Here is a 15,808-nt window from a genome sequence, read left to right as displayed (position 1 = left end):
CTGGGCTGCAGCCATGGCAGCAGCAGCAGCGAGGAGGAAGGCAGCAGGAGCAGAGGGGCACTGAGCCCCTGCCTGCCCCCCTGCCCGCCCCCCTGCCTGCATCAGGGATTTTGTGGGTTTCCCTCGAGACACAGAGAACACGAGAGGTTTTACACGAGGTCACAGGGCCCGGGCTGGGCTTGGAGTGCTCTTCAATTCCTTCTGCACTCCCTGAGCTAATGGAAGGATTTGTTGTGGGTGCTCAGACACCCACGTAACAAGAGGTCACAGGAAGCCGGGCAAGGATGCTGTGGAACAAAGCTACTCTAGCTAGATGAGAGCAGACTGAGGTGCACTGCTCCTTCCCAAAAACCATCTGCTGGCTTTGCAAGCAGCCACCTGCATCCCACTGGTGAAAAAAAAATTCCCCTTTCCCCTTTGGTGCCTGTGTGGGCACAAAACTCCAAGAGGCAAAACCTCTATCACCAACTCGAATGCAAACACAAAGCCCCTCACAGACCCACTGGGTTTAGATTTGAGCCCGGTACAACTTTCCCAGTGTGCTAAGTCTGCCAGACCTGAGCCCTGGCTTGTTTCCTCCACTGGCACCAGGTCTAGACAGACAGACAGACAGACAGGCAAGGGGAGGCAGGTCCTGCTGTGCATCTGCTCAATGGGACCAGGGGCTCATGCACTGCTCTGCCTGGTGCTAAAGGGATAAGGGGGGCAGGACAGTCCCTGTACCCCCAAAAAGTGCCCCTCTCATGGCTAGGGAGCAGTTCAGGAGCTTCAGGTGTATTACGATTGTGGAGAACTGGCTCCATACCCAGACCTGAGGAATAACTTTGCTTCAAGTGCCTGCCTCTCTTTCCTGTGTCACTGGGCAGGGACGTTCCTCTCACAACAACGTCCCACATCCAAATTAAAAGTCCCCTGATTTGGTTTATGGGTTCCAGGTGTTCACTAAGAACAACACTGGATGAGAGTCTCCCTCCATGGGATACATGCCTAAAAAACGTGCTCCTGTCTGCTCCTGGTGTGACAAATTTCATTCCACGGAACATGGTAATTTTTCTCTCTGCATTTCAAGCAGACAATCTAGGTGACAGAACATCTGTACTTCATTCAAGCCCTCTGCGTCACCCAGCGTTTTCCTGGTATTTAGCTATTGTTTTCTTTCTTTCTTCTTTCTTTTTTTAAACAAACAAACCCTGCGAAGGCTCCCACGGGGCAGAGCACACACGTTGCAATACCAGCCCCAGTGAAAGAAATGGGGTTGGTTTTGCTAAGGCCTGGTATGTTCTGAGGAAAACCCAAAGCCTGGAGCTTTCCCAATTTCAGGACAGCACAGAAGGAAATGCCTGGGCTGGTCTCATTTGTGCTGCAAGAGGCAGAGGACGCTGCCTCACAGTCCCACATCACAATTGTCCCTTGTTTCCCAGAGAACAAGACTCTTCACAAACGCTGAACTGTTTTACAGCAGGGCTTAAGAGTCCAAATCCCAAGTCTCTGCTGCCTTACTGCAGCCTCTGGGTTAAATCCTGCACCCCTCACTTAGTCACAAATTCAGCCAGAGCTTTCCACCGTGAAACCTCAGCAAACAGCCACAGCCCTGCTCAGAAGCACTGAGTTCCACGAGCACCTGCAGCCTGGGGACTCACAGATGCCTTGGGCTGCTGCGGAGCCACCAGCTCCCCTGCGTCGCACCCAGCGCCGGGAGGAAGGGACCAGCGGCTGCACAGCTGGACAGGCTCAAGGAAAAGCTGTTCTGCTTCAGGTCAGCACAGCAGCACGCCCAGCTCCCTGGAACATGTGCAGCCAGATTATGCACTGCTAGTCACGTACTCCGAACCCATGTGGGAACTAATGGTTCAGCCCCCTCTTCACGTGCCCCTTCAAAGGGTCTGTGCGCCCACACCACCTCACACCCAGTCCTTCCCCCTTGCACTTCACAACTGCTCCCTGACCTATAAACTGCAGAACACCCCTGGGAGCCAGGAGTGCCTTCCTCACCCTGCCCATCCCAGCTGCTTTGCACACCTCGTCCCCCTTTCCGTGCCGACTCCTCCTCTCCAAGTGGAAGGAGCTGATTTTGCCCTTGTGCTGCGTCCCTTCCAAGCGATCCCAGCCCTGGAAGGGGCCTCCATCAGATCTGCTGCTCACAAACCTGCTGAGCCACCGGGAGGGGAAGAGGGGTGAGGCAGCAGCCAGACGGAGTCTCCGCACGTTTGTGAGGAGCCCAGAGGCTAACAATAGCAGCAACCACCACTGAGAAGCCTATAAATAAATCCAGATTCCTCTTGTTTTTGCTCTCCCCCTGGCACTGACCCACCTTCCACCCGAAGCTGGGGAGCAGCCCCTGCCCTGCTCCTACCTGCCAGGGACATGACTGCGCTCCCACCCCCCGCCACCAGAACCTGTGCAAACACAGAAACCCTCGCAGGGTCCCCAGCCTTGGCCTTGCACACCCTGTCAGCTATAATTACAGCTGAGCCCTCCAAAGCTGCCGTCAATCACCCCTCTCCTGCCCTCTCCCCCACCCCCTCTGCCTGCTTCTGGGCTAAAAATAGCACGTTCCAGTACAGCCCTTCACCTTGTGCCAAGCACTCGCTCCCTGTCCATGGCACAGATGCTCTTTTTCCCCCCCTGCCTCTCCCTGCAGCAGCTGAACACACAGGAGGAGTAAATCCTCCCCCTGCGCTCGTGCCCCGTCGGCAGCAGGAGATTTACAGGCTCGGTGTCGCTGGAAATGAGGTTTGCCTTGTTTGCCCATGGATCAGGTACAGGCTGGGCACCCTGCCCAAACACGTGATGGACACGGTGGGCAGCGTTTCAACCTGGGTACTGCGGGGTAACCTCTGTCAATACAGAGGGACGTGGCTTCCCTGCCCGCAGCACTCATGCACTCTCAGCTGGGCGTGCCAGGAGGGTGTCAAGCAGGGTTCACTGATGGCAGTGCTGCTTTTGGAAGCCTGGATGCCCTTGTCCCCTGGAGACTGGGCTGAGGTTCATCAGGCTTAGGCCACAGAAGCCACTGAGTGTCACTGGGCTGTCTCTGGATGTGGGTCACTGCCATGCAAAATCATTTACTCATTGGGAAGGTGCCCACTGCAACAAGCCAAAAAAGAAGGCAAGAGCCAGACACCTCTGGCAAAACGTAACAGATTTGTGCTGCCATTTGGAGGGGTTTACACCAATTTGGTTTACACAACAAAGTCAATTCAGCTTTTGACTGCAGTGGAATATATCCAGAGGTCACTTGGGAGAGATCCTTAGGTACAGATCCTTCCACACTGGAACCTGTGCCCCTGCCAGAGCCCAGGAGTCTGCTGGGATTCTGCCTTCCACCTTCACTGCTGCTTTTCCTTGAAATACAAGCATTGGTCACGTGAGGCAGCTGGTTAATGATGAACCCTGGTGTGCTGTTAACATGTCCTGTAACACCACAGCAGTTCTGGTGAATACATCTTAACCAGCCCAGTTAAATAAATTACTATAGGACCAGTCAAAGATAAACTGTTTTCAGAGGCAGACTCTGTGGCTAGTTAATCTGACTAAAACTACTACCTAGTTTATACTAATCACTGTTCTTGCCTACTATTAACGTGCCAGCCACAACACAATTACTAATCAGTACCTTTTTGTCCTTTAAAACTTGGACTGTGGGATCCAAGAACAATGACCTCCAGTTTATGTTCCTGAGTATGCTGCATTTAAGACAACAGCCTAAACTACTTCCACACAGATCAACCCAGCAGCTGGAAACACCAGCAGTGTCACTCTCAGAGTGAACCTGCCACAAGGTAGAAAGGGGAAAGTTGCACTTTTCCCAGGCATGTTGTACCAGGACCCTCTGGCATGATCTGAACATGCAAACTTGGCCTCTCACTCCCCAGGGCTGAGCTGCTCCGTTTGCAAACACATTTCCAGAGGCCGGTTTAAAATCGCAGCCACTGCTCACATCTCTGCCTGTGAAACTCCCTGCACAGGCAGGGCTCACCTGAGGAGCCCCTGCTGCCCTCTGGACCCACAGACTCTGCACAGATCTTACCTTCTTTGGCCTCTCGTGGTGGGACACGTGCTTCTCTTGGGCTGGGGATGTGGATCGACTCCTTCTTCCAGCGATGAAGGAGCCACCTCCAGAGTGACGTGAGGTCTTCTGAGGTGAGCAGGAGAGAGGAGGTGGAGAACAGGGGCAAAAAGAGAGGAAACAGTGTTATAGAGTCCAGCTTCCACTGATAACTGTGAGCAGTGCTACAGTGAATGGTTTGTCTACCACAGGCAGGACCAAATTCTGCTGGTGCCAGATGCCCAGCCTGGCTCCCAACCCCCAGCAGTGGCTTTACAAACAGCAGGTAGATCTGCTCCCCAGATCCTTGGCTCTTGGTGGCCCATGCACACTGCACTTGGAAGAAGCAAGGCCCAGCTGCTAAGAGACCATTCTGTAAACAAGAGAAATGGCAGCAGCAACGTTGCTTAGACCAGCCTGTCCTCCTGAAGAGCATCTCCAGCTTCCAGTCCAGAGTGGGGTGTGGAAGGACACCCTGTGCTGGGACTCAGGCACTGGCAGGATCCTCTGCCTGTCTCAGCAACAGGAAACTCAATCCAGAGCTGCCCTCCTGTCAGATCCTGAGGGTACCTGAAGGTGTCCTGCAGTTTGACTTTGAGGGGAAGCTGAAGGCATCAGTCACTGTGTGCAGCTCTGATAAGCAGGAAGGCAAGTGGGAAAGGCCAGCAACAAAGGAGCCACTGAGACAAAGCTGGAGTGAGAGGATCAAGTTTCGTTTTTGCTGGAGGGGGGAGAGCAGGTGTCTACTCATTATGCAGAACAGGAAAAGGGTTCCTCTCTTTCCTCTTGGTGCTGTAATTAACAGGGAGAAGCTCTTTGCCCCACGGATCCCTCAGTGAAGGACTCCATGTCTCTCCTGGGCTGTGTCCTCGGGCAGGAGTTGTGGCTGGTCTGTGTTACACCCTCCAGCCCAGGGTGCCTGAGCCAACCCCAGGACTCCCTGGAGCACCAAACATCACAGCAGCTCTCCCTCCTTGGGACTTCAGCTTTCAGCCAGCCCGAGTGGGCCAGGGAAGCCAAAACAGATGGGAAGAATTCAGCCTCTGGTTTTGAAAATGGGTTTAAAGATGCTTTGGAAATGCAAAATATAAACTGATCTTTATTCCTCAGTGACTGACTGAATGGTTGAGAAGGGAAGCAGCTTGCAGACCTTGTCTGTGTGTTTGTGGCATTTCTTACTGCTCTAAGCACACACAATGCAGAATGATGATGCCTTACATGTGACCAAGAAAAGCTCCATTGCAGGGATGAAGAAACTCACCATTTTATTGAAGTGGTATTTGCAGTAGCCACAATATTTGACATTGTCAACTTCCAGGACTTCCTCTTCACACAAAAGGCCAGCCATCTGGGCACTGAAATACATGCAATTAGGAGGCAGATAAAGCAAATTGTACAACCAGTACCTATCAGTACCTAACCAGTACCTAACCAGTATCCCATCAAAGGGAAAAGAATAGCTCAGGACACCCAGGAAGGGTCTTGAGGTTTCCTGTTCTGCTTGGCAAATGGTGAACAAGGAGGGGGGAAAAAGTTCAGACTATTTTTAATTCATATGAAGATCTTCGAAACTATTCATGCTTTTCTACCAGGTTGTCTTGTAATTTTTGTTTCTCTCAAGGAAGGTCTGGGAGACCAGTAACAATTCCAGCAAAAGACACATCATGAGCAAGGAACCCATGCAAAGCTGGGAATCTCCCTGCTCTGCTGAAGGGCAGTGTTGTTTTCAGGCTGTGAGGGTACACGAGGGTATCAGCCCTTAAAATCACATCATCTAGATGATACTCCTGCACGTGCTCTGCTGGAGAAGGAACATTCCTGGGTTGTGACTCATCTCTTCTCTTCTTGGATTCCACACAGTCTTAGGGAAATCCCCAGCCTGGTTCTCAGCAGGGAGGGCCAGTTGGTGAAACCTCAGCCTTCCTGGGGAAGTTCCCCTCACAGACTGAGCACGGACCAGAGACACCCCTTGCCCAAAATAAACCCAGGGTGATTAACCCAACTAATTTGGTGCAACCTCAAAGCATGGCAGGAAAACCAGTATCTGGGGCTACTCTTGGGGTGGTGCTGAGGGGAACTCACCAGGTGACATGGAAAGCCTGTCGGCAGCCGTGCCTGTTGCAGGCCATGCAGGCTCCAGAGGCTGCTTTGCTCTCCCTGCCCTGCTCTTCACAGATGTAGCAGGTCTAAAATAAACACAAACAATGAGAAGTGCTCACTCCCAGAGGCAAAATGCTTCGCTCTCACTGTTCACCAGGAGGAAAAGCCTTCCAGAACTCCTAGCTCTGTGTCCAGCCATCTCCCTCCTCTGACAACAGCTCTGGGTTAGTTCTCAGTGGCAGGCACAAAACTCACACAGCCTCTTTTTCTCCCCAGATAACAACTCCAGATGAAAAATGTGGAGTGAGCAACGTGCAACTCCAAGGTGGAGATTGCTCAAGTTGCAGGGAGTTGGGGAAGACAGAAATAGAGGACCCAAAAGTCCTTTGCAGGAATGGGGATTTACTATGTTAGTTGTTTTTAAAGGAACCCAAGTACCTGGAAATGAAAATAAATCAGACAGGAGATGTGGCAGAATAAGATGGAGCCCAAGGAGCCAAGGCAGGGCAAGGAGTGTTGGGGCAGCAGGAGGGGAGGTGGCCTTACCTTGTTGAAGCGGTCGTGGGGAACGTACTGCAGGACAATGGGCTCCATGGTGAGCACGTTGGCAAACTGCACCTCAGGGATGTACAGAGCACAGACAACATGGGCCCACCCTGGGGGCAAACAGAGACACAGAGGAGACTCATGAGGGGCAACCCAGGAGAGTCTTAGGGCTGCAGCAAGCATGGGAGGGAGAGGAGGAAGAGAGTGTAGGAAGGGAGCCAGCTGAAGTTAATGTTAGGTTTGAAATCCTGCTTGTTGGTTAGAAATCAGACCCTTTGTGGGTGAAACACAGATGGATTCCACCTCCAGGTTCAGGGGGTTCTTCAGGGAAAGAAATGTACATTCTTAAAAGCACCCTCTGAGGACTTGAGACCCGGAGCTGAAGGCCTAACCAAGCCCAGGGAAAGCATCCCAGCAGTAAATGATGCTGATGGGACAGGTTTGACGTGTAGTCCCACGGCCCTGGAAACAAAGCTCCCTTTATTGGCTGTTATCAACAGCTAAAGAAGGGTCTTTTTCATCCAGCCAAGTTAGATTAAAATCTAAATCCACCAAGACACTTCACAAATTAGATGTGTAAGTTGAAATTCCATCTGGTCAGGGCAGAATTAAGAAGGTCTGAAGGTCAGGAGCCTTTGGAGGCTGATCCATACTGGTGTGGCTTCTGCACTGGAAGGGTTTAGATAGAATTAGGATGGATTCACCAGGGTGTGTGGAGCCAAACTCCATGATGACAGAATCACACAGCACTGTAAGCACTTGGGCTGTACTGTTCTGTACAGTGAGGTGGTGGTAACACTTCTTGTGCCTGTCTACACAGCCCTGACCAAACCATGTAGTGACACGTTTGGAAGAAAATGTGATTACAAAACAATCCCCCAGCATGAAAGCTGTGCTATTGCACTAAGGCTCCGTGTGTGTCACGTGGCAGGTGGATACAGAAACCTTTCTGAAAAGTAAAGTTTTGAGAAAAATGAAGTCTGACCTATGCAGCCAGTAGCATCAATAGCTACAAGCTCTGACAACTGAAATCAGAGTTTACAGCATTTCACAGCACCAGAGGCTGAGAAGCATCAGTGATGAGTAGATAAGCCCTGCAGAGAAAAATGTCTTTCCTGGGTCCTGATCCCTGCTCTCCGATGGGGACCCGAGGCTGAGGCTCAACCTGAGCTGCTGAGCACCAAGGAGCTCAGCAACTTCCACGTGTCTGTAAACGATGCCAGGCCATGCCCAGACCCCTGTGAGGTTCAACTCCAGAAACTGAACATTTCAGGGGCTGGCTCAGGCAGGTTTCCCTCCCGGGAAAGGTCTTCTCGCCACGGATGCTTCAGAGCATGAAGTGTAAGAAAAAAGCAGAGTGTTTTCATCCCTCTGGAGCCTCCAGCCTTCCCTGTCTGGTGACACAGGCTCAGAAATGGGTTATTTTGTGCCTGGGATGGCTGCTGAGTCCCCAGGTGCTCTGCACAACACCCCCAGCTCCACACAGGGGTACTCACCTCCGTTGTCGGTCCGTTTCAGGGCTCCATCTTTGTGGGGACACAGTTCACATCTCTTGAAACGAAGCAGAAACAACAAGTTTAATCTCAGTCCCAGCGGCGCGGGGCCAGAGAAAGAGATGATTCATTTACAACGTGGTTATGAAAGATAGGGCTGCTTTCAAAGAGAGGAAGTGGAAGAAGGGCTGAGAGCAGTTTGGCTATGAAAAGATACTCTGACACAGCTCGATCTTGTCCTGTCTGACGGGGACACACTCAAAGCCTCAGCCCAAGAGCAACAGGGCAACAAGCAAACCTTGACTTTCACAGGGCTTTTTAAAGAAGAAAAAAGCTCTAGCCTTTGTGGTTGGGGAGTAAAACTGAAAACCATGACTCAGAGAGCAGAAGGAAAATAAAAAGAAGCCATGATCTGCCTTTGCCTCTTTCCTTCCTTTCTTCTCTCTTACTCTTGCAATGTTTTTTCCAGGCTCACAAGGCTGACGTGGCACTTTTGCCTGCAGGACTGGTGGGTGGGCACCCTGCTTCCCCCCAAACCAGCCCCAGGGAGGGCAGAGGTGGGGCAGGGAGGGCACGAGGAGAGTCCCTGCTGCCCACAGGGGCAGAGGAAGCTGCCTCGGCGCTGCCGTGTTGGGTAGGAGGCTGCACCCACCAAGTGCCCCCCATGATGGGCAGGAATGAGCTTCAACCTCTCGTCACACACCCCCCGTGAGGGGACAGGGAATGTCCAGCCAGGAAAGATGGAGAGAGCCATGGAAACCCAGCACCTTGCTGCCCTTGCTGCCATTCCTTGCCTCGCAGGGCCCTGTCCTTGATTTTCCTCCCTCCCTCCCTAATTTGGGCTCCATGTTGGCTGATCTGATCCCCCCAGGAGGGCTCTTCCCCCACCATGATGCCCTTCAGAGGGGAACAAATTCCCAGCCCTGAGGGTTCCTCCCAAGCTGAGCTGCCTGAAAATGGTCACTGTCTTCTCCTGGCATCACCCAGGGTAAGTTTTCTATCTGCTTTTTGTTTTGTTTTGCCTTCTTTAAAAGGCCTGAAAACCTGCAAGGTGTGACCCTTTTCCTTCCCTCGTGGAAACACCTGATTTGTTAGAAAAACAAAAACAACCAGGAAACAACAACCAAAAAAAAAGCCACGAAAAAATAAAAATAATAATAAAAAAGCACCCTGTTTTTCTGTGAAAAAAAAATGTGCTTGGTCAGAAAGTTTTGAAATGAGGTGTCTGTTGTTGAAGCAAGAGGACGGGCTGTGCTGCTGTGGCTGTGCCTGGTGCTCCTGCTTCGCTGCCATCGAGCCCAACAGGTGCTCCACAACCCCAACACACCAAGGGACTGAGCAAAAACCGGCCCTGAGCAAAAGCCTCTGCCACTGAGGAGCCCCCGAGGACCTTCCACAGAGCTGGTTTGCCACAAGCAAGCTCAAGGTTTCCTCTGCTCCTCCCGAAGAGGCAGAATGCAGAGCACTGCAGGGAGCAGGGAGGTCCAGCCTCATCCTCCAACATGTTATGGGAGTCAAGTCAAACAGGCACCTTTAGCAAGCACAAAATCCTTGTGATCATGTGTAAATAAGGGATGAGGGGACAAAAACCAGTGTTGTTGTGGTCGGCCCATCTCACTGTCCCTGCAACGTGGTTTGAAGTTGGGCTGGGTGAGCACGGGAGGTGCTTCTCACTGCTCCTGCTCAGGTCCAGGCTGCCAGGGCTGCTCTCACAATGACTGTGGAAAGCCTGGCAGAGCCAAGACAGAAAAAGAACTGGGTTAACCGAGACACTGGAGTGAGAAATTTGCACTTGAAAAGGCCCCTCCGCTCTCCCTCCACCCCTCAGATCAAAGCGGCTCTCCCACCACGCGATTAGCAGAGCTCTGATTGCAACAAGAGGGGTTAACAGCTCCATCGGCCCCACACAAGACTTTTAATAGCCCTGCCTCGAAATGACAGCTAAAGCCTTCACATGATCCCTCACATGAGTGCCCTCTGGCCATTGCAGCTCACCGGGCTTCCTAGACAATTTGATTACAAAGTGGATGGGCTTTCAGTTGCTCACTGTAAGCACAATAGTCCACAGCATCCTCTGGGGACCTGAGCAGCTGAGGAGGGGTTATGAGCAGGGATTAGTGCTACCTCTTCCTTTTATTCAACCTGCACGGACCATGGCAGCCTCTGAGGGTTTTATTTCAACTCTGGGAAAAGAGCAGGGCTTGGTTGATGGGTAAGGTTGGATGTGGTGGCTGTGATGGGTAAGGTTAGAGCTCCTGACCCCCTGGGGCTTCTAACTCTGGGATCTACCATAAAGCTACTGCAGGGAGGGCTCCTGAGCTCTTTTCAAAGAGGGGATGGAATCCACCTCTCCCAAGGAGTGACACAGAAAGCAGGAGACCCATGTTTTATAAAACTCACTCAGCACAACATTCTTTGTGCCTCTGTATCTCATTTGCAAAGTATAAGTATCAATATTTAGCCAATAAATCATGTTTGTTATGGACAAAGCTTATAAACTGCTTTAAGATCCTTCTGTGAAGGCAGATGTGGGAAGAAAAATATTGCTGCTTTTCAGGGGAGTTTGCCACACAGATATTATGAAAGAAACACAATGATCAATTCACCCTGCTGCTGTTGGTGGTGCATCTCAAACAGCAGCATCTCTCCTTCAGGATCCTCAAGGCAGTGTCTGCAGGTTGATAATGCTGCTTTTACAGCCAGAGAAAGCCAGGCCCAGTGAAAGCCCAGGGCAGGGGAAGGGTCCAGCCTCGCTGGACCACGGAGCACAAACTCCAAGTGTCTCAGCAGCAGAGCCATGCACAGATCTCCTGACTCATTTCCCTTCCTCTGATCGTGCTGCTCTCTACATCAAAGAACAAGATTCTCTTTAAGTATTTATCCATCCGCGTGTCTGTTGCTATGACTGCTGGAGTTGAACTGAAAAGGTGAGGGATTTGGATGGGAAATCATCCCCAGCTCTGCTGAGGAAGGAAGATTATCACTGTTTAGGGATGGGAGAGGCAGGGCTGAATGCCAGGGGACTGAATGGCAGGGCCCACCACGCATTGCTGAACAGATTTTGCTGGGGGGAGTTAAACAAGAAGCCACCTGCAGGGATATTGTTTCCTGGGAGGCAGTTGGAAGAGTACAACGTGGAAGTGAAAAGCTACAGTCCTTGCAGTGAGCACAGGTGAGGAGGACTTGTGTGTACTTGTAGCACCACAGCTTGCACTGAGTTGTAGCTCAGGCTGAAGAGCTTCCCCTGCCTGCACAGCTGGGAGAGCAGGGGAAGGAGACTCATGAAACCCAAATTCCTTTCTTTGCTATGGAACTATCTGCAGGATGTAAAACCACTCAAAGACACATTTGATCTTCTGTACTGCAGCTTTTATGCAGCTTTTCTTAAAAGCAGCATCTCACAATGGGAGAAGAGCTCAGGTCTGAAAGTCTGGTCTTGTTTACACTCCCACTTCCTGTGAGGAATGAGTGAATGCCATGGAGAAAGGTTGGCACAGACACCTCACTGCCCCATTTGCTCATCTTTGCCAAGTTCTTTGCCCATCTGTGCAACAGATGAAACTTCAGCACTGCAGCAGGAGAGTGCCCAGCGAGCTGGAGCTCCAGAGGTCACCTACACCAGCTGTGTGCTTCAGAAAACATTTAGCTAAACCAGTTCAGAAGGCAGTGCAGGCAGGAATAGATGTTGTTTGTGCTGACTGAGGCTTTCTGTATTTAAAGAAAGCCAAAGTTTAACCTAAATCTGTGTTTAAGGAAGCAAGAGGAGGAAGCTCTCCTGGCTTTACTGTGTGGCAAAAGCAGCACCCATGGCATAACTAGTGTGTTAAAGATCTACACCCCAGCACCTCAGCAGCTGGTTGGTGCAGCCCTATCTGATAAGGGCAGACATGGGAAGTTACTGCAGAGTAGCTGCTGTGCTATAAACTCACAGCCTCGTTTCCTGCACAAGTAACTTTGCCACAGACAGACCTCAGAGGCAGCCCTGGCCTGATTGTTTCCACTTTCCTGCCTCACCGGGAAAAGCCAGAATTAATTAAGAACATTTGTAAAATGTTCTAGACTGCTAAATTGTGGCTTAGAAACCCTGGTCCAGCTTCCTGTCATTTTCTCTGCTGTCACAAACTCAGCAGGCTTCAGGCAGGGGACTGTTGCTACGAGATGTGAACGCCCATCCATCCTGTCAGTCACCACGATACTGAGCAAAGCAGCATCTCAGGTGATGCCAACTTCCCTCCTCTCCAAACCTGCCCAAGGAGTTGAACAACAACACAAAAAAAACAGTAGGAAAACTGCCTTTTAGAAAAAATCCTTTTTTTTTTTTTTTAAGATTGAGGTCTCTAGGCTCAAAAAATTTGGCATCAATAACTTGCTTAAAAGCACCTCTGGCAGCATCTTCACCACAAGGGCCAATGTATGAAATTGCCTGCCACAATTATTCCTGTTGTATGAACAAGATGCAGGAGGTCACAGGCAGAGCTGTGATTACAATCCCAGGCTCTGTTGCTTTTGCCAGGGGACCACACCAGCTTCAGCAGAGCCATGGGGGGGTGGGAGGAAGGACCCAGTGGCAGCACCACGGGCTCTGTACTCACCACCCGGGCGGCTCTCTCCTGAGATTCACATTTCCGACAGAACCAGGGGCCAGTGGGAACCTGGACAATTCCATAGCAAGCTGGAAGAAAAGCAAAGAGAGTTTATTAGACCATCTTTAAGGCAGCTGTTTAATTTCTGAGGTGTATATAAAAGTTGCCCAGGGCTGTTCTTGGTGAGAGATGGGTGACAAAACCAACCATTACATCTCCTCCTCATTTTACTCCCCTCTCTAGTTCCCACGTCCAGCAGCAGCAGCCAGACTTGGAAAGAGCTCCAGCCTTAGACATTTATTCAAGTTTTCAAATAAGCTCATGCCCAGTATGAACAATTCCTTTGAAAATCTGGCCTAATGGGAATCAAGTGCTACATAAACCGTGTCTCATTCTGCTCTAGCAAACACAGGAGCAATTTCTTACCCTTAACTTTCCAAGTGTCACTTGTGACCCAAATATAAACCCCTGGACTGGCTGGCTATGAAGCATCTTCACCATCATTAGGACTAAGGTAAAATCTCAGCATCACGAAGGAAATCCTCTCAGTGAGAGTTCAGGCAGACCAAGAGAAACCCCCATTCATGCTGCACACCCTCAGGTCTGCAAGTCACATCCAGCTTTGCAGCTTCCAAGATCATGGAATTCAAGGTTTTTAGGACTGCTCCTGGGAACAGGTTCTGTGTTGATACAAGTCTCCAGCTGATAACCCAACAAAACTCTTGTTTGTTATCCAGCTACACCATGTGTCCCTCTGGCTTTCACCACCACCACTGGTGCTCTCAGGCTCTGCAAGCTGCAGCTCTCACTTAAAATTAGACCCCTTTTCTAACAGGGCAACTTTGCTTGAAGTCTGTTCCCCTTCTTTGGTGATCTCCTCCCTCTAACCATCCACGGATGGTCTGAGTGCCAAAGGAAGCATTTCTGACCCTGAAAGGGCTCTGAGCCACCACGCAGGTGGGATTAAAGCAGCAGAGGCTGATAAAGAGGGTGGTGAGAAGCAAGACTGTACATCTCAGATGAAGGTAGAGGAGTCTCCTAGGAAAGAACAAATTATATCTTCCTTATTCCACCTTCAAATGCGGTTGGAATGGAATCCCAGTCACTCGGGACATTTGAAACTAGGTTGGACAAAGCATCTGAAAATATCCTGCTGGAAGCAATCCTGTGATGCTCCCTGGGGACTGGACCAGCCCCGACCCACCATAGGTTCTCTCCAGCTCCCCAGTGTCTATTATTGCACAGCAGCCAGGAAAACCAGCGAGATTTTGGAGTTAAACCCGAAGAGCTGCCTGCAAGATGAGCCAAGGCACACACGTAAGAAAATAGAAAGTACATGAAAGCAATGCCAGAGGAGCCTGCCCTGGGTCCATCTTTAGCAGTGGGCTCAGGGCCAAAAGCAAGCACTCAGCTGGAGCCAGCATGAGCTGCTGTGCCTGCTGCTTCGGAAGGGAAGAAAACAAGGAAGAAAACAAGGAACACTGCACAGCATAAGCCAGGCAGGGCTGAAAATACGACTTGTAAATGTTCTGAACTACTTAGAGTCTTCACTTCCAACCAGGCATTTTTTTGTTAACATTTTTCATATTTTTTTCCTGGAAAGATAAGATTTCTAACCACAGCCACACCAACTGTACTGATATTTTTAACAACCAGCCCTAATATGCAGCTGTAACATAAGCTTAAAAAAACCCAAAACAAACGGGTTTTTTCTTTAACTGCACCATCATTTCAAAAGCTAACTCTGGTTTTGTGGATAATCAAGCAGCACAAAGAGGTACCAAAGCCACTGTGAGACTGCACGGAATGAGATGAGATGACCCAGATGATCCTTTCCAGTGGTTTGTTTCTGTTTAAGAAATAAAAGCCTACCCAAACACCAGCCCACTGCTGGGCTCACCAGCAGGCTCTGAGAAGAGGGTTGAAGAGCATCCACTACACACTGCTACACTCCTTCTGCATTATTGTATCCTGAAGGACTCTTACAAGACCTAAATAGACAGCTGCACTTCCCAAACACATGAGGTGCCCTCTCTGAGGCTCTTCCAACAGGTTCCAGCCCTGCCACAACAACACTGTGCTCCCACTTCCCAAGCACATCCAGCATCCCTACCTGTGGGGGCCTAGAAACAGGCACCCTGAAAGAATAGAAACGTTGCACACTTGAAACTGTTCTTGCCCATTTGAAACTGTTCCTGCCAGCAAACAAAAGTGCTTGTGTCAATCTTGGGAGTGGGCACAAAGGTGCCAATGCTCTTTCTCTCCTTCCAAGAAAAAGAGAGCGATGAAGAAACCTTTTCTCTAGCAGGTGGTTTGATAAATAATGGGAAGAATGGAAGATTACACACAACTGAAATAGAAAGAAGTGTCCTTCCAGAGAGCCCCTGGTCCTGCTGCTTCACTCAGAGCCACCCTGGAGAGGCTGCTTGATGGCAGGAGACATCCCAGCATCACCTCTGAATGAAGAGAAATCCCCCACCAGCTTCGCTTCCTCATTTTAACTCCCCCCCCTCAGTCACCTGGTTGTAAGGGACTTCCTAAAGCCCTGAGCACGGACCCACCGAGGGCAGGAACAGCAAAAAGAAAAGCCAACGACCTACAGCCCCAGAGCCCCGTGCCTGGCAGGGCAGAGCAGGTCACAGCTGGAGCAGCGAGACCCCCAGAGCAGGGACCGGGCAGGGGGAGGCTGGAGATGTGCGGGTGGATGGGGACGGTAATAATAGATGGAAAACCAGACGAGCCAGCTGAGACCAGACACCTTCGTGTTCTTCAAAACAACCAAACCAGGACCCCCCCCCCCGTGCCTTTCCGCGGGATTTGAAGGAAAGCAAATACATGGGTTTAATTTTTTTTTTATATCTATATTTTGTTGTTGTTGTTGTTCAGAGACCCGAGGAGAAACTTTGCAGCCCGATCCCGTGTGCGAGGGGCGAGCTCCGAGTCATTGAAAATGCAAATCTCCCCTACCCCTTGGGAAGAGGGGGCTGCCTTCCTCCCTGCCCTTGCAGGAGGCAGCTCCGGGCCCCGCCGCCCCCCCG

The 15,808-nt window shown here is 50.7% G+C and overlaps 1 protein-coding gene across 1 annotated transcript in view; it reads right to left on the bottom strand.

Annotated features, from left to right (window-relative positions):
• MLLT6 (myeloid/lymphoid or mixed-lineage leukemia (trithorax homolog, Drosophila); translocated to, 6) overlaps positions 1 to 12,996 on the bottom strand; it is a 40,228-nt gene extending 27,232 nt beyond the window's left edge. The window contains exons 1-7 of the mRNA XM_009997299.1: positions 12,984 to 12,996; positions 12,780 to 12,859; positions 8,191 to 8,245; positions 6,695 to 6,804; positions 6,131 to 6,234; positions 5,310 to 5,403; positions 4,031 to 4,138 (exon numbers count right to left, since the gene is read on the bottom strand). Coding sequence (XP_009995601.1) covers positions 4,031 to 4,138; positions 5,310 to 5,403; positions 6,131 to 6,234; positions 6,695 to 6,804; positions 8,191 to 8,245; positions 12,780 to 12,859; positions 12,984 to 12,996 — 564 coding nt within the window. The remainder of the gene's footprint in view (positions 1 to 4,030; positions 4,139 to 5,309; positions 5,404 to 6,130; positions 6,235 to 6,694; positions 6,805 to 8,190; positions 8,246 to 12,779; positions 12,860 to 12,983) is intronic.
• Positions 12,997 to 15,808: the final 2,812 nt, after the last annotated feature.

The sequence above is a fragment of the Chaetura pelagica genome, unplaced genomic scaffold (assembly GCF_000747805.2).
Source record: "Chaetura pelagica isolate M959 unplaced genomic scaffold, ChaPel_1.0 scaffold1034, whole genome shotgun sequence".
Lineage (NCBI taxonomy): Eukaryota > Metazoa > Chordata > Aves > Apodiformes > Apodidae > Chaetura > Chaetura pelagica.
The sequence above is the reverse complement of the archived record's forward strand: the minus strand, read 5'-3'. Positions and strand labels throughout refer to the sequence as shown.